The sequence below is a fragment of the Rhinopithecus roxellana genome, chromosome 6, assembly GCF_007565055.1.
Source record: "Rhinopithecus roxellana isolate Shanxi Qingling chromosome 6, ASM756505v1, whole genome shotgun sequence".
NCBI classification, from domain to species: domain Eukaryota; kingdom Metazoa; phylum Chordata; class Mammalia; order Primates; family Cercopithecidae; genus Rhinopithecus; species Rhinopithecus roxellana.
Window position 1 is genome coordinate 25,719,816 of NC_044554.1, and position 26,122 is coordinate 25,745,937.

A 26,122-nucleotide genomic window follows, 5' to 3' on the forward strand; every position below is an offset into this window, starting at 1 on the left:
ATCTAAAATCTTGCACAAATTCCTATTATCCCCTGTCACGTTGTAAAAGTAACCCTGTTAACTAACACCATTACACTGCTACTTAGGTTTTTGAGAACCAGAAACATCACTTCACCTTTGCTAGGATTCTGAAACGGTGCCCAGTACTTAACGAGTTCCATCAATATTTTCTGAATGAATGATTATGTAAATAAATAACTGGAGAAATCTTGGGATAATTACAGAACTGGGAGTGGGAATTGCACTACTACTTTGTAATTTCTTCATTTACAACAGGGATTTGAAATGTACTGATTCTAACAAAAATTTCCTTCCCACCATTTTCTCACTCATGAATCATTAAGTTGGGAAAACTAAAACGTATATAAACAATTTTATATTTTATCGATTGGGGTAATGCCTGCCTTTAGTCTCCATTCTCTTATCTAATATTTACTTTTAATTCTTCAGGGGTAGAAAGCCCTAGCATTTAGAAACTTGTTTGGAAACACACTATCATGCTTTCTAGAATGTTGCTATTTCATTTACTATTCTATTCCTCATTTTGAAATTTGTAACACTGCAACATTGTTTCTTTGGGTTTTACATTTTAGAAAACACACTGTCTCATTTGAATCCCAGGACAAATTAAATAACATAATGGAGAAATCAAATAAATAATAGCTCAGTTTTTCTAGCTTGCAACCTTATCATTTTAGAATGTTTGTTTAAGATAATAAGTGCTTACAGAATTTTTACAGGGTTACACGTTACTTTAAGAAACTTAAAAAAATAGTAAGTAGAACTGCAAAGAAAAATTACCACAACGAATGTAATTTATCACAAATCAGGATTGGGCACATTTCTTCCCTTCAAGGTGTATATGTGTGAAGGGAGGACAGGGGAAGAAATTGACAGAAGAGGGGTAAAGGATACAGGTATACTAGATATTCAGTTTATATTTTTTAGGAGTAAAAATCAGTCTGGCAACTATAATTTAACCATCCCAATTTCTTCTCCCTATTCACCCCAAAATAGCAAAATGAGCAAAATAAAGCACTCCTTGCTACATTTTTTAAGACATTTCTGTGCCCACTCTCCAGTCTCTTGCTTTGGATTGTATCTGAAATGCTGCCATTGGAACTTGACATCTTGACACTTTTTTAAGTGAAACATACCCTTGAGTGGGGTAACATTTCAATTTATTAGCAGTCATCTATTTACTTCAGGTGAACAAATGATCTGAGAAAGGAGTGTCAAAAACTACATATGGGAACCGAGCATAAGAGCTCTGAGCACAATATGAGAGTACCACACACTGATTAAAAGAGATGTCACCAAAGAGAAAGCTGCAACAGAAAAGGGAAACAAGAGGCTCCAATCACATGGCCTTCAGCCTTCCCCGTTTTGCTTTTGGACAACCCAAATCACTAGTGAAAGGGGCATGGAATCCTAGCAGGAGTGGAGGAAGCTGAAGTCAGCTAAAGACTTTTCTTTTTATCCACAAAGTAAAGTTGCTTTTGTCTTACTGAATGAATAGGACCCTAGGAGCGGGCATGAGGGCTCTGCTGGAACCATGTGCCCTAAAGACAATGCTGAAGCCTGAAAATGAAAATGAAAATGAAACTGTAACTTGTGACCATCTATCTGTGTTTTCTCTCGCCTTGCCTCTCTGTGCTGTTGACTGTTGTGGCGTGTCTGTGGCAAAGAAAGACCATACTGCAGTCAGAGAAATCAGAGGACACCACTTCAACAATTAACCAAAAATAGGACAGGGACACCTATCTGCCTGCACTTGGACATGGACGTATTAGGTCATTCAGCTCAGCTGCGTGACTGGAGAAATCATTTTGCCATTATAGGAAAAGGTAGGGGTGTAGGATGATGAGAGAAAGGAAGAGACATGACTCAGAGTAGGAAACAGCATGTAGCCAAGGACAAATATTTCTTTAAGACATAAATGGATCAGGAAGAGGTGAGAGCAGCAGGTCATCTTTGGAGCATTCTTTTCTTTCCTGCCTCCCAGTTACTTGTCACCGAGCACCAACCAGTAACAAAAGGGGAGAGAAGGGCAGTATGCAGGACCTGTTTCTCTAACTGACTGGCACATCGGTTCCAGCCAACTGCTGTCTCAGCTAACTAGGGCAGTGAAACAAGGAGTCATTTGGAAGGTTGCAGGGATGCACACAGCATATCCCAGGGATGCAAGTGGTGAGGAATAACCACCATGCTTATTTTACTGAGGAGGAAACTGGTTGAAATTCTTTATGCATTATATGACTGGGAGACCTCTGATCTCAGTACAAACAATAACAGGAGTATTTACGTTTGTTGAGCACTTATAATCTTCTGGGCATTTACTTAATCAGTACAATAACCCTACGATGGGAATGTTACTGTCATTCCCATTTTTCAGATAATGAAAATGATGTTGTGAAGTTAAGGAATTTGCCCTAGACTACAGTCAGGATTTGAGCCAAGAGAGCCTGACATCCGAGTCCACACTCTTAATCACTGTAGAGATGATTTTCTAATTCCTGAAAGAATGTGTCCATGGCTGTTCTTATGATTTCCAGCCAAAATCTTCTTTTTTCATTCATCATTCAATCATGTCACCTTTCCTACTCTGAGAAGCACCTTTTTTCCATTCTCCCATCAATGGAGCCAGTTTCATGTCCTCAGTTGTAAGAGCTCCCCCAAGCTAGCACCTAGGCTTCATGTACCCTCCACACTCTGCCTCCGTCTAATCCCTGAGCCCCTCCCCCAGCCCTATATGCCACTTTTCAGGGCACACCCTTTCTTTCTTCTTAGGATCTGAGCTCTATACCTTACACTCCAGCTAAAGTCAGAAAAATCATTCCCAAATGCCATTATTCCCATTTTTGTAAATTTTATAGAATTTTATTCCTTCACACAGACTTCCCTAATATGTATCAAAAGCCCAGTGATGATTTTTCTTCTCACTGCTAAACATACTGACATGTAAAATATTAATAACTACAGCAAAAAATTTCAGTTTGGACTAAGTGTATTGTTTTTTAGACAGAATCCTTATTTTGTATTTTTCTTCATTTTGTTGGAAATTTCTTGTCAGTTTGTACATCCTTTAATATGTTACCCAATTTTATTTTCAGTTACTTTATCTTGGAGATCCTGGGGAAAACCATATATGAATTTCTTTTCTCCTATTGAATAATTTGCTCATGATAAATTTTCTTGATTTTATTTTTTAGAGACAGGGTCTTATTCTATCACCCAGGCTGGAAGGCAGTGGTGCAATCTCCTAGGCTCAAGCGATCCTTCCTTTTCAGCCTCCCCAGTTTCTGGGACTTCAGGTGTATACCATCGCACCCAGTTCCTATATGTTTTCTCACAAAGTGACAGTGGTAAAACAATCAGTATCAAAGTCAGGAATTATACTGAAAATGGGAAATCATGACACTAGAATACATAAAAAGAAGCATCAGATGCAACCAACCCTTTCTCTCCAGTTATCTATAGCCTTTCGGGAGCAGACATAGGAGTAGTACACGTTACTCAGGGTTAGGTAACATAAACAAGATGAAAAGATCCCCACAGAATTTCTAGTCTATTCAATCAATTTCACACGTTGTATGCGCAGGGGCCATGCAGGGGATGGGACGGGGTGGAGGGAGGGGCATGATGAAAGCAATGGAAATAAAACACTGAAAAGTAATTTGTTATCATATAGAAGAAACAAGTGAGCAATCAATTGAATCATTAATATACATTTTATTTAGATGAGGAAAATCCTATGATGATTACAATTTTTAAAATTAGATTGCTAAAAAGTACCAGCATTGTTGGTATTATTTGTCCTGGAAGTGATTGAAGGGTCCTAGGAAAAAAAATACTGTGTAAAGTAATTTTTATTAAAACTATTTTTTTTCTGAGGAAGAGAAATCCTATGTAGGGTTATCCTAAACCATAATTTTATTCTACTAGGCACACACAAACACACAAAACTGTGACCATAAGTATATTCAAACAAGGGAAAATGGCAAATAGAAGATTGTAAAATAATTTTCCTGGAAGAACTTTGGCAATAGTAAGCATTAATCTGGAGCAGATCAGATGCAGGTCAGGCTCTATGCAGTGTAATGAGCTAGGGATCTATTGATTTCCATGATTTTATGGTTCTTAGAGTTGAAGAAATATTCAGAATTGGAAAGGAAAATGCCTCACATCTGCAATGAACTCTGCAGGGCATGGGACTCTCCAAAATGCAGGGTAGGTTTGGGCTACTTTGAAGCAGCCCTAAGAAATTGCTCTTTTTATGAAGTTAATAGATTGGTGCCACCTCAACTCTTGCTGTTCATCAATACCTTTTGGGTGTGGTCAATGGGACAACTTAACATAGCTCAAGCCCTTTCATAGCAAAAATAAATTTAAAAAATAATAATCCTGGCTACTGCCCAGTTTGTAATTCTTGATTTCACATTCCAAGAAGCCTTCAGTTTATAGAAATAGAAAGAACTGCCAGTTCCCTGCAAGCAGCTTGGCCAACTTAGCCTGTAGGGTTCCCTCTTAAATGATGCTTCCTTCAATTTGCTTACAAATATTTCTTTAATAGTATTTTCATTTGTTTATTGAGTTGGGATTCCCTGTAAGTCATCCAGCCTGCAGTGCTACTGCTCTTCCCATGATGTACAGGCTCCTTTTGTATTTGTGGAATTTTGTTCTCCATTCAGGATTCCTACATAGGAGAGTGATATTTGCTGGCATAACTTCTGTCTTTTTAAACATCTTCAGGTTTAAAGTTTTTATTTCCCCTACATTACTGCTTCTCAAAGTAAAATGAGCATAGGAATCACCAGGGGATCTTGTTAAAATGCCAATTCAGATTCAGTAAATCTGGGATTGGTCCTGCAATTCTGCATTTCTAACAAGCTCCCTGGGTGCTGAGGCTGCAAGTCCCTAAATCAAACTTTGAGTAGCAAGGATCTATCTAGTAAGCAGCTTGAGTAAGACATGGAAAGAGATGAAGATAAAGTAGCTGCAGACAGACAAGAGAAGAAACTAACAGAGAGTTCATTTGTTTGGCTCTATGAAGATATTCTACTGGCTGTCCAAAAATTAAATCCCCTACACCTGCTTTAAAACACATTCACATTCCCTCTGAAGTTAGCTGAGTTGCTTGAAGGCAAAGCCAGCAGTGCAGAAATAAACCCCATTCTCCAGTATGCACAAAAGCTGGTGTTGCAATCACAGATTTTCCCCGAAATTAGTGAAAAAACAAACTCATCACATGATTATAAGAAAGTAAAATTCTGTATGAAGAGCAGATCACTTATGCGTATGTTACCACATGAACATACACACACACACACATACATATATATAAACACGCACACACACAGTCTTTAAAGACTGACCTTATTTTATGCTGTAATCCTAGACTTTGGGAGGCCGAAGTGGATGGATTGCTTGAGTCCAGGAGTTCAAAACCAGCCTGGCAAAAATCCTGTCTCTACTAAAAATATAAAAATTAACTGAGTCTGGTGGCACACACCTGTGAGGATCACCTGAGCCTGGGAGGTAGAGGCTGCAGTCAGCCGTGAAGCATGCCACTGTACTCCAGCCTGGGCAAGAGAATGAGACTCTGTCAAAAAAAAAAAAAAAAATACGAAAAATCAACTTGCATACACATATATAATGTCTGTATATATATAAGCACATATATATATATATTACATATATATATATACTTTTAAAAGAGTAAAATACTTTACTCTTTTAAAGCATCATTGCCTCAAAAGGAGTGGTTTAGAGACACATTTTCCCCAGGTAAAACCAACTCCTGATAAATGGTCTATTTACTAGGGAAGGGCCAAAAGGAAAGAGAGTTTCCTTTGTTAAATAATGGAGTCCTGACTTAAAGCCAGATGGGTCACAAAACAAAGGGCTTCTGTGGAGAACTACTCCCAAATATTTACATTAACTTAAGAAAAACATGGAAGTTTAATATCTGCTTATAATTTGGGGGCAGTATTAAGGGGCTAAAGTCATTTTTATTCTTTATCACTTCATTAAAATCAAAATGGATTTTTTAATTACTTACTTGTTAATAACAAAATACGTGTTTCCCTAATATGATATTAAAAAGCTCTACTAGTATGCTATAAAATGGTACATTTCTCAGATATAAGCTATACTATGTTAAATATATATTAAATCTAGGTACTAGTTACATCATATTACATTATTTTGTTGTCCTACTAAGTTTGAGATTTAGTCATACTTTGGATAACATTTATGGGGCTTCCATACTTCTAAAAGGTGGTCATAGTTTTCTTTTGCTTAAATAGGAGAAAACGTAATCATTGTATACTTAAATATTTTACATCTCTCAACTAGATGGAAAGTAACAATTTGTTTTACCACTTGACCATAATTTTTCTGAAAATTGCTAAGGTCAAGCCTCATAGTAAATATTTTCAGTCTTTGTCAGGTAGGGCTATAATTTTTACTTTTATTATTGATATAAATCTATCCAGATAAAAATTAGCCAAGTGTTTATTTACCTCTCATTTCATGCTTACTGAATACATTATCCCTTGATTATATTAGTATTTGGCTCCCGGTTTAGACTAAGACTTCCTATCTTTAGAGAATGGTAGCCATTATTTTGGTAAGGTTATTATAATCCACTCAATTTCATGGCAGCTATTTTGATTTCTTATATGTCATCATAATGAGATGATGAATTGAAACTTGACATTTTTCATGGACTTTAAGCATAAATGAAAATAGCTCAATGAAATTTGGTTTGCTTATCACTTCACATTTTCTCAATATTTGAATTTACTTTTATACTGGTAAATCATATCGCCTTTTCGAGTTTGTTTTTAATGGAATTAAAAAGAAAATATTATCTCAAAGAACAAAATTTTGCAATAAGATAAAGTAAGATAAAGAAAGGGTGTACATTTTGAGATAACCTACCTTTAAAGGCAAAATTTTGCTACATTTTCAAAGACAAGCACAAGTTTCATCAGACTTAGTTCTAAACCCAGAATAATAATGATGACACTTTGCCCGCTGTCGCACAAATACCAATGAGACTATTTCGGAAATTCTCTGCAACTGGAAGTTTGTTTCTGAAATCTGGTTTCAGGCAGTATCTCTCCAGATCTTCATTAAAACAGTGAAGAAGTAGGAGGAAGATGCCAGCAGTTTCAGCAGCCCTACTGAATGTTGGCCTAGGGCAAGCACCTATGCTCTGCCAACTCTGTTTTAAAAGGCAGGGAGGAGAAAAATGAATGTTTTTGTTTTTGTTTTTGAGATGGAGTTCTGCTCTTGTTACCCAGGCTGGAGTGCAATGGCATGTGGTCTCGGCTCACTGCAACCTCTGCCTCCTGGGTTCAAGCAATTCTCCTGCCTCAGCCTCCCAAGTAGCTGGGATTAGAGGTGCCCGCCACTATGCCCAGCTAATTTTTATATTTTTAGTAGAGATGGGTTTCACCGTGTTGGCCAGACTGGTCTCTAACTCGTGACCTCAGGTGATCCGCTTGCCTTGGCCTCCCAATGTGCTGGGATTATAGGCATGAGCTACCATGCCCAGCCAAAAATTAATGTTTTAAAGAGTGATTTTTGTCAGAAATTACTGAAATACAAAAGCTGGCACTCTAAAGGCTAGTTTCAGCTACCCAAAATCAATCATTCTTTTGGGTTTCACCAGCCAAGAAATCTGAGAAAGGTAATGGCCTAATTATTATTTCAGTAAGATAAATTATCAACTGTCTTGAAGATCACATTCTCTTTTAAGGCAAGAGAATGCATCTGTGACCATCCCAAGCCCCTCTCTCTGAGGCCCTCTGTCAGGCATTATATTTGAGAATCTTCATCTAGAAGTTCACATTTGATTTGTGATTAAGGGATTTTTGTTTTTGTTACCAATTGTTTAATGGAAAAAATTTTAGTATGCTGTAAAGCTTTCTGAGAAAGCAGTAATAAATGGCAAAAATAGTAAGTATCAAAAAGTTAGATTAAAACTTATAAAATTGAAAGCCAAAAAAAAAAAAAACAACGTCTAATGACTATACATATGTGATATATATTTCAGTTCTTCATACATCCCTTGCCATGGCCTCATCATTGGTGGCAATTCCATCCCCATCCCTTGATGTTGGGCTAAGTCAGTTGACTTGCTTTGGCCAAGGGAACAAGGCAGAAGTGACAGTGTGCCTCTCCAAGTGTGGGCTTTTAGAAGCCTTGCACGTTTTTTCTTGTCCTCTTATGTCACTGTTGCTCACGCAGCAAGAGAAGAATGTGCCCCAATCATCTTGCTAGTCCAAGGAGGAGGAGAGACGTAGCAAGTGGCGAGAGGTGGATCTGCCCCAGATACCTTACCTAGATCAGCCAGGCCCCAGCCAACCCAACCCATAGGTCTGTGATAAAAATGATGGTTGTTTAGAGCACTGAGTTTTGTAGTAGTTTACTTATGCAGTATTATTGCAGCAATAATTGATTGGTACATCCTAAAATGTAGTCTTAAAATAAATATGTGTCAGATATATGACAACAAAAACATGTTGGGTCACTTCATCTTTTGCTTTCAATGAGCTGCTGTGATACCCTTTAGACAGGGCCACAAAGCCACATCTGCCCTACTGGCCTAGCAGTCACAATATGGCTATTCCTCTAGCAATTTTAGCTAGGACACAAAAAAGAATTGTACTTTCAACATACAATTTGCTACTCAAAAGCTTTCTTAAGAATTAACCTTATTTCCATTGTATTAAATAACCAATCAGATTTATTTTGTATTGAATAACAAAATATTTTACAAATAAAATTGTAAAGTGACATAGGAAACGCTAAAGGCTAAACATAGTCTTTCACTATCAATATTTGGAGTTAATTAGGTTAAAAAGCCTCAATTGAGGCTACCAATGAAATGTAAATATTGGCAGAAGTTCTGAAATTACATATGTGAAATTTGAGTTTGAGGATTTGCTGTAACCCAGAAACAGCAGCTCTTAGAGATGTTACTTGCAAAAATCTTGGCAAGATTTCGTTGAAGGGAAAGGGGAAAGTTAGGGAAGATGACATTTCCCTAATCAATGTTCTTCTCTGGTTGCCCCTGGAGCTTTCCCCTACCCCATCTACCCTTGTGAAAGAATTTTTATAGCATAAAAGCAGAGATAAGGCTTTTCTTAATTCCAAAAATCCTGGTCCTGGGGGATTCATGGCATGAAAATATTGGTGGGAGATATAAGAACAAGGCTTTCTGCTCAAGGGAGAAGAAACTTGGAAAAGAAGCAAAGTAGTTTTTGACAGAGGTGTTTCCAGGGTGGGCCCTGATCAGTTAAGAGGATCGAAAAGCAAAGATATCTGTGCCTTCTGTTTCAAGATAGGGCACACGGAGGCAGTGACACTCTGGAGCTTCTCTGCACCATGACAGAGCATAGGACTCATTCTGTTCTCTACATCACACTCACCATGGGAGGTTCCACCATGCTGCATCAGACCTGCCCACCCAGATTCATCAGATTTGTTTGCAGAGAGCCCCAAGAAAGGAACAGAAATAGCAAGAAAGTGTCTCTGGCCCAAAGGGACACATTCAATGATCTTGAAGGACAGTGCAGCTCTTGTTCTCCCGAATGGATAAATGAACAAGAAGGGACAGAGTGCCATACTAATCATCGGATGCCAAGATGCTCAGCTAAAGAAGAAACCTTCCTCCACAGCCACACCAAAGATTCCTGGTCACCTCATAAGCCCCCGGAATTTAGGACAAAATGGAAGAAACTAGAAATTGACTGAAATTAAGTTCCTGCAGCCTGAAGGAATGGGGTCTTGTAAAAGAAATTAAGTTCAGTTACAGAAAAAGAGAAAGTTACAATTCACATGGGACTTTGACAGTATCTATAATGTTTTCTGTTTAAAAAGCTCTGGAGTAAATAAGTCAAAATGATACTTGATCAAATTAGGTGGCAGGTGTCCATCATACAATTTGCCATATCTCAGATAATTGAACTATTTTACAATTAAAAATACTTTGAAGTAAAATATGTTTATTTGAATCTTAAATTTGTGGACGAAAATGTGTTCCCTCAACCCTAGCAACTATTGTGCTTTGTGCAGTATCCTCAGAGCTTCAAATACATCACCTTACTAAAGTTTACACACTCCTATTGGGTAGATATCAGTGGTAGTTTTCATTTTGTAAATAAAGTTAATTTAAAGAAACAGTAGGAAAAGAAAACTCTTAGTCATCTTGATCAGAAAGATTTTTTAAACACAAAATCGCTGTTTGCTTGTTTGTTTTTTAAAGAAAATAAGTAGAAAAAATTATTTAAAATACTCAAAGTGGAAAAGCCCAATCCACGGAAGCTTCAAGTTAGAACAAGGTGAGAAAGGGGTCAGGTGATGTGGCAAGTCTATATCCAGAAAGCCATTTCTTTCCACATATGACATGGGCAACTGTAGGAAGGAGGCCTCAATGGGATTCAGCAGATGCAATGAATAGCAGAAGGCCTATGGGGTGGTGATGTTGATAAACAGAGTAAATACTGAGCTGAACTCAGAGATCATTAAAAGATGACATGTTTATGTACTTACACACAGATGGTTAAAACTTTGGCATGTTTATACACTTGCATGTAAATAGTCACTGCTCTGAAATGTACGTTGCCCTTCCCCGAGGACCGTTTACCTCCTAATGATTCAGCAACTAACCAGCAGTACTCTAATGCACAGCTCCAGTGCCACGGCTGAAGTTTGAAATGATTAGTGGGTGGCTCTTCCATACTGATTATTACATTTTTATAATATCATACCTGGTAATAACTCCTATTATAACCCAAGCTGGAATTCCTTCTCTGAACGCATTGCTAAAGGCGCATTTGGGAAGTCTTGGATTGCCGAGTGTTGGGAAATGTTGGAAAGATGCCTGCTTCTTAACACCACTGATATCATTGAAAGTGGTCAAACCTTTACATTTCAAATCTTGTAGTGGTAGTTAAAAGAACGTAGCCAAGAATGTGAAAAGAACCCATAGTGGCAGGGATGGGAAGAAGGAGTTGTGCCAGAGTAAAGCGACATAGAGGAGGAGATGAGAGAACATGAAAAGCAATGAATTTCACATTTTTGCCATAAACTGACCCTGACTAGCCTACTTCAGAACCTCATGTCTCAGAAGTTGCTAAGAGGTGCTCTAGTGATTTATCAACTGCAAAATGTTTCATTATCCAACAAAACTCCTTAGGAAAAGGTATTTTTAGTGTATTTAAGCTTTGGTGTCCTCATCTCTCAGATGGTTGGTTGGGTTCACTTGCATGGCTTTTAGATCTATATTTCTAGTGCCCTCTAATCCATGGGGATGACCTCTTTTTTTTTTTTTTTTTTTTTTTGAAATGGAGTCTTGCTGTCACCCACGCTGGAGTGCAGTGGCGCGATCTCCACTCACTGCAAGCTCTGCCTCCCAGGTTCACACCATTCTCCTGCCTCAGCCTCCCAAGTAGCTGGGACTACAGGCACCTGCCACCATGCCCGGCTGATTTTTTGTATTTTTTAGTAGAGATGGAGTTTTACCATGTTAACCAGGATGGTCTCGATCTCCTGACCTCGTGATCCGCCCGCCTCAGCCTCCCAAAGTGCTGGATTACAGGTGTGAGCCACCACACCCGCCTGGATGACCTTTAATGCTGCTTTAAAAAAGAAAAAAAAAAAAAAAATAGAGGGAAAATGAATTGCCAACTACTCATTTTTTAAGTAAATGATTTGGAGAGTTATTAACTTGCCTCCAAGCCTAAAGTTATCTGTGTGGGAATCAAAGAAAAACAGTTTTGCTTATATCATCTATTCATTTCAAATTTTGTACCTATGCTAACAATGTTCTTCTTCTCCTTTTATTTCTCATAAATCTAGCGCAGTTTCTCTAAGTCAGCTATTATAACCAGACTAAGATGTGTTTCTCTTTGGTGCCAGCTTCTTGTTGAGGCAGGTTAATGAAGAGTTTGTGGTTTTTCCTCTCATTAGGAATGCATTTTGGCTTTGACAATGCTTCACTGATCATTACGATTCCATTTGTTGCTGTTGATTAGACTTTTCTACACGGACTTTCCCAGCGAGATTGCTTTCCCTCGGTTGAGTACTAGTTAAGCATTCACTTAAAGGCCTCCCTGGAAAGTCCTTTTCTTGCTGGAATGCAGGACAAGCTCCCTCTGTGTTCCTGTTGACTTTTTTCACAGTTAACATTACTCATCACAGCTGAAGACTGAATAACAATAGATGGGAAGTGGTTTCCACATTTTTCCACAGAATGTAACCCCAACTGACTTGTATGAAGGAAGAATTAAATGAACTTATGGCAGTCATTAGAGGTGGGCTAGGTGCTATAGAACATATTAAACCTGACAGTCCTTTTCTGGTATATTGTGTTTGTTAATGTTTGTTAATATAATTTGTTCAAAGAATTTAGAAATGCAATCTGGCAGAAATGAAATTAAGAAAATGCAACTTTTTGGCCAGTTGTGGTGGCTCACACCTGTAATCCCAACACATTGGGAGACTAGGGCAAGAGGATTGCTTGAGGCCAGGAGTTTGAGACCAGACAGGGTAACAGAGTGAGATCCCGTCTCTACAAAAACTTTTTTAAAAAAATCAGCAGGGTGTGGTGGTGCACTCCTATAGTTTCAGCATTCTATCAGGAAACTGAGGTGGATCACTTGGGCCCAAGAGGTCCAGGCTGTAGTGACCTATCAATGCACCACTGCACTCCAGCTTGGGTGACAGAGGACACCCTGTCAGGAAAAAAAAAAACAAAAAGAAAGAAAGAAAAAACAAAGAAAGAAAGAAAGAGAAAAAAAAAGAAAGAAAGAAAGAAAGAAAGAAAGAAAAAGAAAGAAAGAAAGAAGAGAAATCCCAATTATTTGTTTATTCATAAATAAGCTTATTTTAAAACATTCCAATTTTTTTAACTTTTATTTTAGGTTCAAGAGTACATGTGCAGGTTTATTAAATGGGTAAATTTGTGTTGCAGGGATTCGTTGTACAGATTATTTCATCGCCCAGCTACAAAGCCTACTCCCCAATAGTTATTTTTCTGCTCCTCTCCCTCCCTGATGCTCCACCCCTCAAGTGGGCCCCAGTGCCTGTTTCCCTCTTTGTTTCCATGAGTTCTCATCATTTAGTTCCCACTAATGTGGTATTTGGGAAAACCCAATTTTTGAAAGAACTTTAGTCTGCTAATCATGAATGGCCAACATAATTACAGGCATGCCAACATTTGCAACACTGTGACACTTTCCCTGCCATTCTTAGTTAAAACTGATCTTTTGTTCCAAAAAATTTTGCTATCAACAATAGCCTGTCCTTTATAGATTTTATACTTTTGTGTCTTCTCTCCAACTAGATAATCAGCTCTGCCAGCATTCCATCCATTTCCCTTTCTCCTCCCTCTTACTCCCAACCCACATTCCCCTCTCTATTTTAATTTTAACCTGTGCCCCTTTAAGTGTACTCCACCTTTTTTTCTTTTTTTTTAAAATAATTTCCAGTGATACTTTGACTTTTGACTGCATATGGAAGCATAGGTAACATGCCCTTTCCATTTTTGGATAATGAGTTTCCTGATTAATTACAGCTCAAGAGTAATATGACTGATTACTATTTAATTCACTTTGTGCTTTTTTACAAAAAAGTAAAGAGAGAAGCCCCAAATTCAGGAACAGATAAAATGCTTTAATCGCTACCACATTTTTTAAAAGTCTAGTCAATTAGAAAAGTTAAATCTCTCCTCACAGCCAAGCACAAAAAAAATCTTCTCTGGTAATAAACCTGAAGCTTTAAATAATTCTACAATTATAAATATTTTGTGTGTTTTGCAAATATAGCATAACGTGTTGGCATAAAATTCCATTTTTCCAGAAAATATCGGTAATAAAATTACAGAAAAGTTTAAAATCTTCATTTCTTAATTCGAAGCGTTTGGGAGACATTTCAGAAACGGATGGGAAACGTTAAATTCTGCATGCCTGCTTAAGTTTCCATCCGCACCGACTAGATGTAAACGAGTGTCACCAAAAGTACACCACAGGCACCCACACAGATTCCTTCCACAAGGGATCCACAAAGTTTAGATGTGAAATGTACCTAAAGGTTCCTAATCATCTTTCATCCCTCCCTCTGTGAAACAGGGAGACAGATGTGTCTTAAGGCAGAGATGGAACGTGGGCGATGGGCGGGGGACGGGGGAGGTGGGAAGGGACGGCTTAGGACAGGGCAGGATTGTGGACTGTTTCTGCCGCCTTGGTTGCCCATACTGGGCATCTCTACAGGCGCGTCGGCTCCCTCCACCCCTGCTGAGATGATGCACTGCGAAAACATTCGCTCTCCCCGGGACGCCTCTCGGTGGTTCAGAGCAGGGAAAATGTTGCCTCAGGTTTAAAATAATCTGCCCAAGCACCCCAGCGCGGGAGAAACGTTCTCACTCGCTCTCTGCTCGCTGCGGGCTCTCCCCGCCCTCTGCTGCCAGAACCTTGGGGATGTGCCTAGACCCGGCGCAGCGCACGTCCGGGCCAACCGCGAGCAGAACAAACCCTTGGCGGGCGGCCAGGAGGCTCCCTCCCAGCCACCGCCCCCCGTCAGCGCCTTTTTTTCCCCCATACAATACAAGATCTTCCTTCCTCAGTTCCCTTAAATCACAGCCCAGGGAAACCTCCTCAGAGCTTTCATCCAGCCACGGGCCAGCATGTCTGGGGGCAAATACGTTGACTCGGAGGTAGGCATCGGTGGGGGCGCGCCGGCCCGGGCGCGCGGGGAGTGTCCACTTCTGCTATCTGCCTCTCTAAATATCCCGATTGCTCCCCTGGCCCCAGCCCTCTCTCCACTTCGGAGCACTCCTCTGGCATTGGCACCGCTGAGGAATGGGCCTGGGCGGGGAGGTGAAGAGAAGCCAGGAATGTTTTATGTTTTCCTAATGGGGAGGGGGCCTAGGGAGCCCCTGAGCTAGGAGAACAAGGAAAAGGGGATTGGGGTCCTGAGACTGGGTCTGTCGGACCCAGGACGCGTTTTCTGGACAGGTCTAGGATGCTCCCTTGTCACGGGACCCCCGCGGTCCGGCCCTGCCTGCTGGGGGTTCGAAGAGGTGGAGTGCAGGGTGGTGGTGTCATTTACCCGAGTCCTGGGGACAGTCCCCGAGACTCCCCGCCAGGCGTCCAGACCGGCAGGTCCGGGAGGCGGCGCGCAGTGTGTTTGCACTTTCCAAAGTTCTTGAACCATCTCAAGAACTCCTTCTGCATCTTGGCGTCTGGCAGGGGTGTTCTGAGAGGGGTGGACCTCCCCTCCCCAAACTGCCAACATCACTTCCAACGCCCTCCACGCTCTGGAGCTCTGCCCAGGTGTGGAGACCTCGTTTTACAACACGCATCTGCCCTTCAGCCACTCGCCCGCAGCCTGGGAGTGCCCTGGGGGTGGGTCGGGGGAGCTGCGCAGGTGAGACTGAGTTCTAGGACGTTTAGGGGGTCTGGCGCCTGGCTCCGCCAGAAATGGGGACTTTCGAGATTGTGATCATCACGACGGATTGGCAGGGAGAGCGGTGGAGGGACAAGAGAGGGCCGAGGTAGGGTGGGGGGCGCAGGCAGGTGCGAGGGGGACGCGGCCAAGAAGCAGCGATAAAGGGAACATTCAGCTGGTCGAGCGGCTGCTGTTGGATCTTAGATAAAGCTGGAAGGGATTACCGGGGCAGGAGTAATAGGGGCCGGAGACTGGAACGCGAAACAGGTGAAGCGCTCGGGCCGAGAGCGGCGCAACTTAGGGAGTCCGGGAGAAGCCTGCGGCTGCCCCCTCGCCGCTGGGGTCCTGCGAGTCCTGAGGGTCCTGCGTGCTGAGCCGGGACGTGCGCGGGCGGGGACCTGCGGACCGCGCGGCGGGGCCTGTCCTGACCCCTGGCGGCGGGCGGGGGAGGCAGGCGCGCCCTGCAGAGTACGGAGGGGTGTGGTGTCCTCTGCCAGATCCTCTTAAAAAGCTGGCTGCGCGCAGGCGGTTTCTGTGCACGGAGCCTTAGCTGTCGGAGCGGTTAGTTCGATTTCGAGCTCGAGGTTTCCCCCGCCGTCAGGCTGACTTCTGATCGCTTGTTTTTCTTTTTGCATTTTTCCTCCCACCGCCGTTGCCGCCCTCCCCCTCCTGGCCGTCCACCCTCCGCCCTCTGCAGGGACATCTCTACACCGTTCCCATCCGGGAACAGGGCAACATCTACAAGCCCAACAACAAGGCCATGGCAGACGAGCTGAGCGAGAAGCAAGTGTACGACGCGCACACCAAGGAGATCGACCTGGTCAACCGCGACCCTAAACACCTCAACGACGACGTGGTCAAGGTAAGCCAAGGCGACCAACAGGGAAGGGCCGGGACAGCTCTCCTCTGGCAGTTAGCCCGTGCATCCTTCTTTAGCATTGCCGTGCATGCGCATCCCACCCCGCCCCCTACACACACACACACACACACACACACACACACACACACACACACACACAGTTTTGTGGGTTTGATGTGTGGGAGCTCCCGCAGTCGGCAGAAATGTAACATCTCCCTTTCTCCATCTCCTCCAATAATTAGTTAAGCTGAAATTCAGCTAAAGTGAGTTTTGTAGAAGTTCCTATAACTACGCTTTTATCCTAGCAAATGAACCTATTGACCTCAGCAACAGACGGCCCATACTCCTTGGGACGGTGAGATGGTTCCTATCCATTCCCAGGTTGAAAGTCTAGTGACAGGTCCCCGCTGCATGTGGCATGAAGACAGTAAGATAATTGTGTCAGGTCTTGTGCTGAGGATGAGTCAGAATACAACATAGGCATGTTCCCCCAACTAAAACGACGGGAAGTGATTTTCTTAAAAATACTACAGTGGATGGAAATGCCTAGGACTAAAGACAAAGAAAATACATACTACTCATATACACATGAAAGTTACTTTAACTATTCTAACAAGTCACTTGTGCACAACTAAGCAAATTTACAAAACCAAAACAATGTATGCCTCTTGGTTTTTTCTATCTATGGACATCTGCACTTAGATGTGGAAAGTTGCTTCTTTAGTAGACCTGGGTCAGCCTGCCCTGAGCTAATGGCACATTCAGGTTGGAGTTCCTTTTCATACTTTCAGGATGTGCTTGATGAGATTAAAAATAAATGGACTGAGTTATTGGCCAGACTTAGATCTGACTCAGTGGTCAGTTTTAAATTATCATTGTTATTCGATTTTGACCCTTTTAGCCAATCTAGTGGGAGGAATTTATTGTCTAAACACATCTGGATTGAGATATCATGGGCTGGAGCCATCCTTGGCAGAGGGTTTTCTCTGAGAAGTGGAGGGCTAAGGAGAAATCCTGGCTCAGAGATTGGAGTGTGAAGATCTAGTCCTACATAGCCCCCAGCAATCAATGAGGTGGATGAGCAATTTCCACCCACCACGCCTGCTGTCTGGATGGGAAGAGCTATAGTTCGCAAACTGTTTACATTCATGAATAATATATTTCAAAAGGGGAAACAGTTTAATCTGTAACTGGAAGGGGAAAAAAAACTGTCAGAATTGACTCTCTTGGCTTCCTGGAGTAGGAAAAAGGAAAATTGGAGCATTTGCAGCTTTTTTTGACTAGCTGGATTATGGAATATTTAAAAGCAACAGCAACAAAAGTACCTTATAAACTAGAAAATAGAATTGCTAAAAAACTATTTACTAAAAACATTACCTTAAAGGGAGAGGATATTTGTGCTTTCCTCCACCCCCACCCTTCTCATGTAGCTTTGAACAAGACGGAGAGTTGCCAGGAAAAGAGGCAGATTTCAGAGAGGGCTGGCTTCTCTGGATCCTCCCTGTTGTTCCACTGCACCGTGAGTGAGATTCCCTGGAGCGAGCGAACCTCCCGGGATGAGTCAGAGAGGCCAACAGAGTGGATGTGGGTCTCCACACATAGCATGACTAAGTTGAGAAAGAAAGGCCCCACTGGGAAAAGAGACTTCAACACAGATGGAAAAAAAACATAACAGGCTTGGAGGAAATAGCAGTTTACAAAACAGCATTTCAAAGAGCAAGTGTGGGGATCCTCAAATTAAAGAAATTAAAAGAAAAAGCGAGAGCAAGCTCCTGCTAGCCTACAGAAACCAAACCCTGACTACTTGCTCATAGAACTATGAGCAAAACAAGACAGTCAAACTGAAAAATCCACCTAGAAAAGAATTTGGCAGTCTCACTCAGATGCCTGGCCTAGAGGGGACTTCAGAGAATGCCCTACAGAGAGACACCAAAACTACACATGCAAATTCTGCCCAGAGAGTGCCTGGCCGATGAACAGGGGTCTATCTACATCTTACAGAGACTCCTATTTTATAAATATGTGTCCTCAAGTCCAAGCACAAACAAAATGACAGAAACAGGGATGATTCCCAGTTGCCATGACAGTAAATAATAAATTTCCCTAAATTTTACTTTTGACAACATAGACTTTTTTAATTTTTTGTTTTTATTTTTTATTTTTTTGACATGGAGTCTCACTCTGTCACCCAGGCTGGAGTGCAGTGGCATGATCTTGGATCATTACAACCTCCACCTCCCAGGTTCAAGCAATTCTGTCTCAGCCTCCTGAGTAGCTGGGACTACAGGTGCACACCACCATGCCGGGTTAATATTTGTATTTTTAGTGGAGATGGGGTTTCACCATGTTGGCCAGGCTGATCTTGAACTCCTGACCTCAAGTGATCCACTGGTCTCAGCCTCCCAAAGTGCTGGGATTACAGGCGTGAACCACTGTGCCTGGCCAACAACATAGACTTCTTTAAAAAATCATGACAATAATTTTGGGTGCTTCTTAAAAGCATCCAAAGCTTTACTGCTAGTGCATGGTAGCTTAAAACTTCACATAATAAGAAAGAAACAGTGGCCAATGGAATCTACTGTTAAAGGTACCCAATCAAGTAAGGAAAAGTTAGTCCTGAAAGCAAGGAGCCCTGTAAAAGCTGCTCTGTCCAATATGGTAATCACTAGCCATTTGTGTTTCCATTTAAATTTCAAGTAATTCATATCAAATAAAATTTAAAATTCAGTTCCTTAGTCACACTAGCCACACTGAGTATGCAACAGGTAAAGCTAGTGGCACAGACATAGAACATTTCCCTCAGCACAGAAATCTCTATTGGACAGTGCCAGATTAGGGTATTCTCTATATTGTAAAAGCATCCCATTGCCACGTTAAAGAAAACAATAATAAAACTCTAGAGAAGAAATGAAACCCTAGTGTAAAAATATGAAGAACGGGATAGTATATCTGCATAGTAACTTTCAGTAGTCCCAGAAAACAGCTGAATTTGCCTTTTTTCCTCCCAGGTAGAGGAAAGAAAACTCATGTATGGCATTAATTTATATTTCAAGAAGGTGCAGCATTATCACCTATTTTACTAGTAATAATGACATACATTATAGTATACAATCCAGTTCCAATAAAATTAATTTCTCATCTTACTAAAAGCTCGCTGCTCCACATTATGAGACAATTTACCCACATATAGATATTTACCCAAAAATATTAAGTAGCTTGTGAATACTTTTTAAAATTTCCTTTAATTAAAGTGGTCACAAACTCAAACCCTTCATTCTCCCTCTGAGATTTCTGTGTCTCCTTCTTTTGTTTGCATTGTTATTCACATGTTTATTATGTACTTATTTTGATTTTCTACATAAATAAAATAGCTTCAAATCTATAATTCTGATAAAATTAGCCATCAATTAATTTATTTATTAAACCCATGCAATATGCTAGATTAGATGGTTTGCTATGTAATTCCTACAATAAATCCTAGCAATCACAAAGACGATTACAGTTAGTGAGACAACATGCATAGAGGTAAAAAGTTTTTAAAAAAAAATACATACATACAACCAAAATATAGTAAGTCACTGCTACATGGAAACTGATTGGTCCTTCCCCCCCCCCCCTTTTTTTTTTTGCCTTGACTGCCAGGAAGCAGATTCAAATCTATAGCTGGATTTTAAGTTTCATTAATTCATGTTCCTTATTCTCTCCTACATATAGTTTTGTATTTTCACTTTTCCTTTTAACTGGCATACAGTCTTATGTGGTCCCTACTGTAAGCCTTCTCATCATTTTGGAAATAGACCAAATATAATACATATGATAAGAAACCAAAAGTAAATACAGTAGTGTTGAATATTGCATACCAAAAAGGATTTTAAATAGGGAATGGTATCAATATGAAGTGTTAGGGAGACCCAGTCATGGAAAGGATAACAGGGTCAGAGAAGGAGGATGTGTTGCAGATGGTTTAATGGAGAACGGTATGAAGGAGGTACAGTTTGAGTTGGGTCATGGAGGACAGATGGATTGCAAATGGCTGGGGCAAAAGCACAGGAAGGCATTCTAAATGAGCCAGACATGGAGACAAGAATGTCTCCTATAGGGGAGTTTTAGTAGCTCAGTCAGACTGGGATTTGAGATTTCATGTGGCAGAGTGGTAGGTGATAAAGGTGAAAAGACTGATCATAGTAAAATGCAGAGTCTCTAAATCCAGCACTCATGATAAGTTTGGACATCATCATGTCAGCAGTGGGCAGCCATGAATGACTGCAAGCATCGGTGTGGTGTAATGAAGGTGACCTTTTTGTAAAATGACTCTGGGAAGGTACAGAAGGTAATGAAAAGTAGCCAGTCTAGTTGAGCAGAAAAGAGTTCAGATGTAATTGCATCATGGTCCAGATGTGAAATGAGGACAATGCAAAGTGGCATTGGGGATCGAAGCATACATGCACAAAATGACAGAATTTTAAAATTGGAAGGGATCATCATGGTTACCAGACTGGCCTCCAATTCCTCTTTTGTAATATTAATATAAATTAAGGGTTAACAAGTTTAAAATGTTATCCATCTTTTTACATAGTTACTGCCCAAAATGAATATTTTGAAATGTATTATTAAGGAAGAATAGATAAGATTATGTGATTCAGCATGGAGTATTGTCATGAGAGGAAAAATGTGTTTAGATGATTCTGTTAGCACTGAGACAAATCAGGACATCTGAAAGGAGGTCTTTGTTGAAAAACAGAAATATGCATTCATAACTTGCTTTTCTAAAATTGGAATGTAATGATTCTTAAATATGCACAGATACAAATTTTTCTTTAACAGTCAAGAAAATGCAAGCACATGATAATCAGATCAGTTCTGGTATCAATACAACGGCTTAATGCCTCCGTGATCCCTTTCAACTAGAAAGCATTCTAGAGCAATTGATGATTAATATCAGTATAACAGTCACTTATAAAATTATTGTTTATTTGATATACATCTAATCAAAACATAAGATTTAAAAGATCAGACTGTGTCAAAGCACTTAGCACCATGTTAATATCTTTTTCTGTTTGCATTAGTATTAGTTTTGCTTATATGTTTGTTTAGAAGATAGCTTCACAAGTTGGTGATTGATATTCTACCATGTATGAAGTCATGCCTGGAATTCAGAATCCTCAGCCTGTAAAATTGTATTATGATCATCTTTAGTGGGAAATTGTTCTCAGAATACTGAGCAAAGGATGATACTAAAATGGCGGCTATTATTCCTTCTTAAGCATTTGAAATGCTTTCAAGTTCAGCCCAAAATTATATACATTTTAAATGCTTACTAAAAGAGTCTTTTCCCTCCTCCATCTATTAATTGCAATCAAAAAAACTTTGGTTTTAACTGTATATGATTTCACATTATTTATTAAAATTTAAGGCAAGGTACACCAAGTACCCTTGAATTATGAAAAGCTTCATGATGTGGGACATTCTTTCAATTAACGGCAGGGTTGGCTACACTTTTAAGGGGTTGAAAGTAGGAACAGCTGCAATAGTGAGCAGCATCTGGAAAGTCCAGTAATTTGAAAAACCACCTGTTTATGTATCCTGCCCACTCAAGTCCATAAAATAACAGACACTTCATATTCCAAATGAAACTGCTTTTTAGTTTGCCCTACTTTTAAACATAATTCTCTGTGATGGAATGACCAGAAAGAGCTGGTCCCTAGGAGGACAGGGCTATGTGCACTCACCTGTGAAGTTGGACCTTCCATGACCCCTCCTGGCTGTGAGGAAAGTTCAGGGCTGCTGTCTTCACACAAAGATGGTTTATTCCAAGATAAACACACTCTTCTTCCACACCCTGGAGACCTTGCATATTTATTATCTTCTTTACCATAATCTGAGGCCCTAGAGAAAAAGATTTGCAAACTATACTTCTTGTAAAATAACTTTCTAAAAAAGACGCCCTCAGCCCCTAGCAGTTATGCCTAACACATAGATGCTCAGAAGCAACCTGTTGTAGTGAAAGAGGATTGTGCCAAGATTAGAAAAAATATATTTGCAACTTTTGTAACTTTCTTCTCTAAAACTTGAATGTGGTGATTCTAAAGTAGAGACTGATACAAAATTCTTTTTCTTTAGCAGTAAGAGAAAAGGCATGCATGAAGTAATCAGATCAGGTGTGGTTTCAGCATAATGGCCTAATACTTTCATGATCTCTTTCAACTAGAAAGCATTCTACTCCCACTGGACACCAAGGAGGAAGAAGGGATCGAGGATATTAGGCCCACAGATTTATCTTCCTCAGTAGTCCCCGAGATTTGAGCTTATACATAGGGAGCAAAATTGTTTGTCTAAAAGCAGTTAATGCCCCAAAAAAGGCGGGGTGCAGTGACTCACTCCTGTAATCCCAGCACTTTGGGAGGCCAAGATGGGTGGATCATGAGGTCAGGAGATCGAGATCATCCTGGCCAACATGGTGAAACCCCTTCTCTACTGAAAATACAAAAATTAGTTGGGTGTGGTGGCACATGTTTGCAATCCCAGCTACTTGGGAGGCTGAGGCAGGAGAATGGCTTGAACCCAGGAGGCCAAGAGTGCAGTGAGCTGAGATCGTGCCACTGCACTTCAGCCTGGCGACAGAGCGAGACTCTGTCTCAAAAAATAAAATAAAATAAAATGAATGCCCAAAAAATATTTTGGGCAAACTATTTTGTGTTTCTTTGCTTTATTTATTTATTTATTTATTTATTTATTTAGAGACAAAATCTTGCTCTGTTGCCCAGGCTGGAGTGCAATGGCACAATCACGGTTCACTGTAGCCTCGACCTCCTGGGCTCAAGCAACTCCTGAGTACCTGGGACCACAGGGATGTGCCACAATTCCCAGCTGATTGTTTTAGCCAGGATATAAATGCTGCCCACATAGAGTTTGTAGCTATCTCCTTGACTTTCTTTATGCAGATTCCTTCACAAACTTTTGCTGCATTCCTTTACCAAATTCTACTGTATGTTAAAATCTTATATCTTTATATCTTTGGTCAAAACAGCACCTCATTTATAAATCTTCAAATTGTTTCTGGAAAAATAAACAAGGCAAAATAGGAACATATATTTTTAGGCAATTTGCTTCTGTTTTGGTCTCATAAAAAATTGTAATTAAATTGTAGAAAATTCTTCAATTCCTCTCTAATATCCTCTCCTCACATATTGGCTCTCAACTTCCAATCCTCCTATCAAAACATTGATTGGGAGGCCAAGGTGGGTGGATCACCTGAGGTCAGGAGTTTGAGACTAGCCTGGTCAACATGGTGAAACCCTGTCTCTACTAAAAATACAAAAGATTAGCTGGGCATGGTGGCATGCACCTGTAGTCCCAGCTACTTTGGTGGCTGAGGCACGAGAATTGCTTGAACCCGGGAGGCAGAAGTTACAGTGTGCCAAGATTGCGCCACTGCACTCCCACCTGGGCAATACAGTGAGACTCCATCACAAAAAAGTAAAAATAAAAATTGAAATTTGCAGCCTTTTTAAAACCCCATAGCCTCTTTATAAACCTGGAAGAACTATCAAATTTGACTAGGTGCCAAAAGAATCACATGAATGTTTACAAATACAGATTCTTGGGCCCACCTGATATATTAAATTAGAATATCTAGAGGTGGAGCCTGAGTGTCTGTATTTTTCAGAGTTTCAAATGATCATTCTTCAAATGATTACACTGTGAACTCAGATTTAGAAATGACTGTACCCAAGGTTGGCTTAAAAATATACACTCTGGTTGATTCTACCTGAAGAGAGCAAATAAGATACACAGCAAAGTTTTCCCTGCCAGTAGAATACTTGCAGGTTAGGCCATTTAAAACCCTGCCAGAGAGTTTTGAAACACCACGGAGGGCTCCCAAATCAACTTGCTCAATGGTTCTCCATCCCTTCAGGCTACTTGGGCTTAAAGCCAACTGCAAGCTCAGAGCCTCCAGGTGACCTAGGAATGGGGTGACCATATGTTCTAGGTTGTCTCATACAGACTAGCCAGCACTACTCAGCCCCAAGTAATAGCATCCAGGCATGCTCAGAAGTGTCCCATTTGGAAGAAGAAAACAATATTGCCACAAATGAATTGGCAATGGCCTGTCTCTGATTCCTATACCTGGAATCTACTGGAAGTCCCTATTCACACTATTTTCTAGCAGACTAGGCAAAATTTCTACATTCCAGGCATGTCAGGCCTTTCCCTGACTCCTTTCTCTAATGTCACCCATCTGCTGCCTTTTATCACAGCCATCAAACTGCACCCTAACTTAAAAGAGGATCCCTTGTGTTCCAATCTACTCAACCCTCAGAACTTTCTTTCTCTGAAACACAGGTTTAATGAAACTGACATCCTTCCATCACATATTTTCTCAGCTACTCAGTACAAGATGTAAATGTTTAAAATAGTTTAAACTATTTTTCAGTTAGTCCAGGAAACATAAAGTGGCATGCTTGCACATAAACCATTGTTTAGGGTGGGGGAAGTGTTTTTAATTTTGCCTTAAAGGAAATCTGCATGATCCACAGGCTATGCAACTACCAAGGGAATTAGTTGGTAGAACAGAATTACACCTGCACAGAATACAAATTTCCTGCCTTTCATGGGAACTATGTTGGTGTTTCAGATATGAAATACACCTTGTTTTCTTTATTGAGCCTTGAGAAGATATCTCTTTTTGGTCATTATTTAATGGCAGGGGAAGTACATATTCCTAAAGACACAACCGAGTTTCCCTTTAACCATCATTAGTTGTGCTGGCCATTAAGAACCAGAAGATTTTACTTTCAAAGAGACTTAAGTTTTGATGTTGTACATGTGTGCTTAATATTCTATCTCATAGCAATTTAAAGGTGACGTTTTAAAAAACTACATTCAATTTATAAACTTCTGATCCCAGCAAGGATGTTGTGATGACTCTATGTGAAAAAGTAAGTTGTGTCTAGATATGGCAGTGGGTCATCTCATGCATGGTGCAGATGTCAAACACAACTACATTTTCTTATTTGCAATGACTAATGAAAAGAAGCTGAGCCCAAGCAGTGAGAAAGGAGGAGATTGGGAGGACAAAAAGCAAAGGAAAAGAAAGTAACATGAGCACCCTTCTCCCCGTCCTGCCACCTGCTTCATGCTGGACTGGGCTGCGATATCTCATATCCCAGCTCCACAACTCCCAACAACCATTTCTGTGCATGGTGCTTCCATGTGTGATGACCCAATCAGGCTCAGGCATGGACTGAGTAGTTAAATTATAGCCCTTGTCCCCAAAGAGTTTAGGGCTTAGTGGGGAAGCAGACACGTAAACAAACCTGAGTGAGGTCATGTAACCAAAGGACAGGCCACAGTCAAGCACAAAGAAGAGAGTTCTCAGCTGTCTCCAAAGCCGAATGTATGTTCACCAGGAACAGGGTCCCAGCAGAGGGAGCTGCAGGAGCAACCAGAGCCTTGAGGGGTCCTGGCCTGTTCTGGGCACCAGCAGTGGATCAGTGTGGCCAGAGCCAGGGATAGTAGCAGAAGCCAGATCAGCAGGGCCTTCCTTGTCCAGCAAAGGCATTTGTCTCTTTGTAGGCCACAGTGACCCACAAAGGGCTTTTTAGGCCAGAAAAAAAGGCCATTAAAAAAGGAGTCATGTCTCTTGTTGGTCCTTATTTCATGGCAGGGGAAGTACATATTCCTAAAGACACAACCATTTCCTCTTAATCATCATTAGCTGTGCTGGCAATTAAAAAACCAAAAGTTTTTACTTTCAAGAAGACTTAAATAACTTTTGAGGGTGTATGTATGTGCTTAATA

At 40.7% G+C, this 26,122-nt stretch overlaps 1 protein-coding gene across 4 annotated transcripts in view; it reads left to right on the plus strand.

Moving 5' to 3' along the window:
* Positions 1-14,421: 14,421 nt before the first annotated feature.
* The window catches only part of CAV1 (caveolin 1), a 35,944-nt gene continuing 24,243 nt past the window's right edge, over positions 14,422-26,122 (plus strand). The window contains exons 1-2 of one of the 4 annotated variants that reach the window (XM_010389346.2): positions 14,422-14,728; positions 16,160-16,324. In XM_010389346.2, coding sequence (XP_010387648.1) covers positions 14,699-14,728; positions 16,160-16,324 — 195 coding nt within the window. In that variant the 5' untranslated portion in view covers positions 14,422-14,698. Of the gene's footprint in view, positions 15,442-15,962; positions 16,024-16,159; positions 16,325-26,122 lie in introns of those variants that run through there. The other 3 variants (XM_010389345.2, XM_030932362.1, XM_010389347.2) reach the window with 3 other exon arrangements.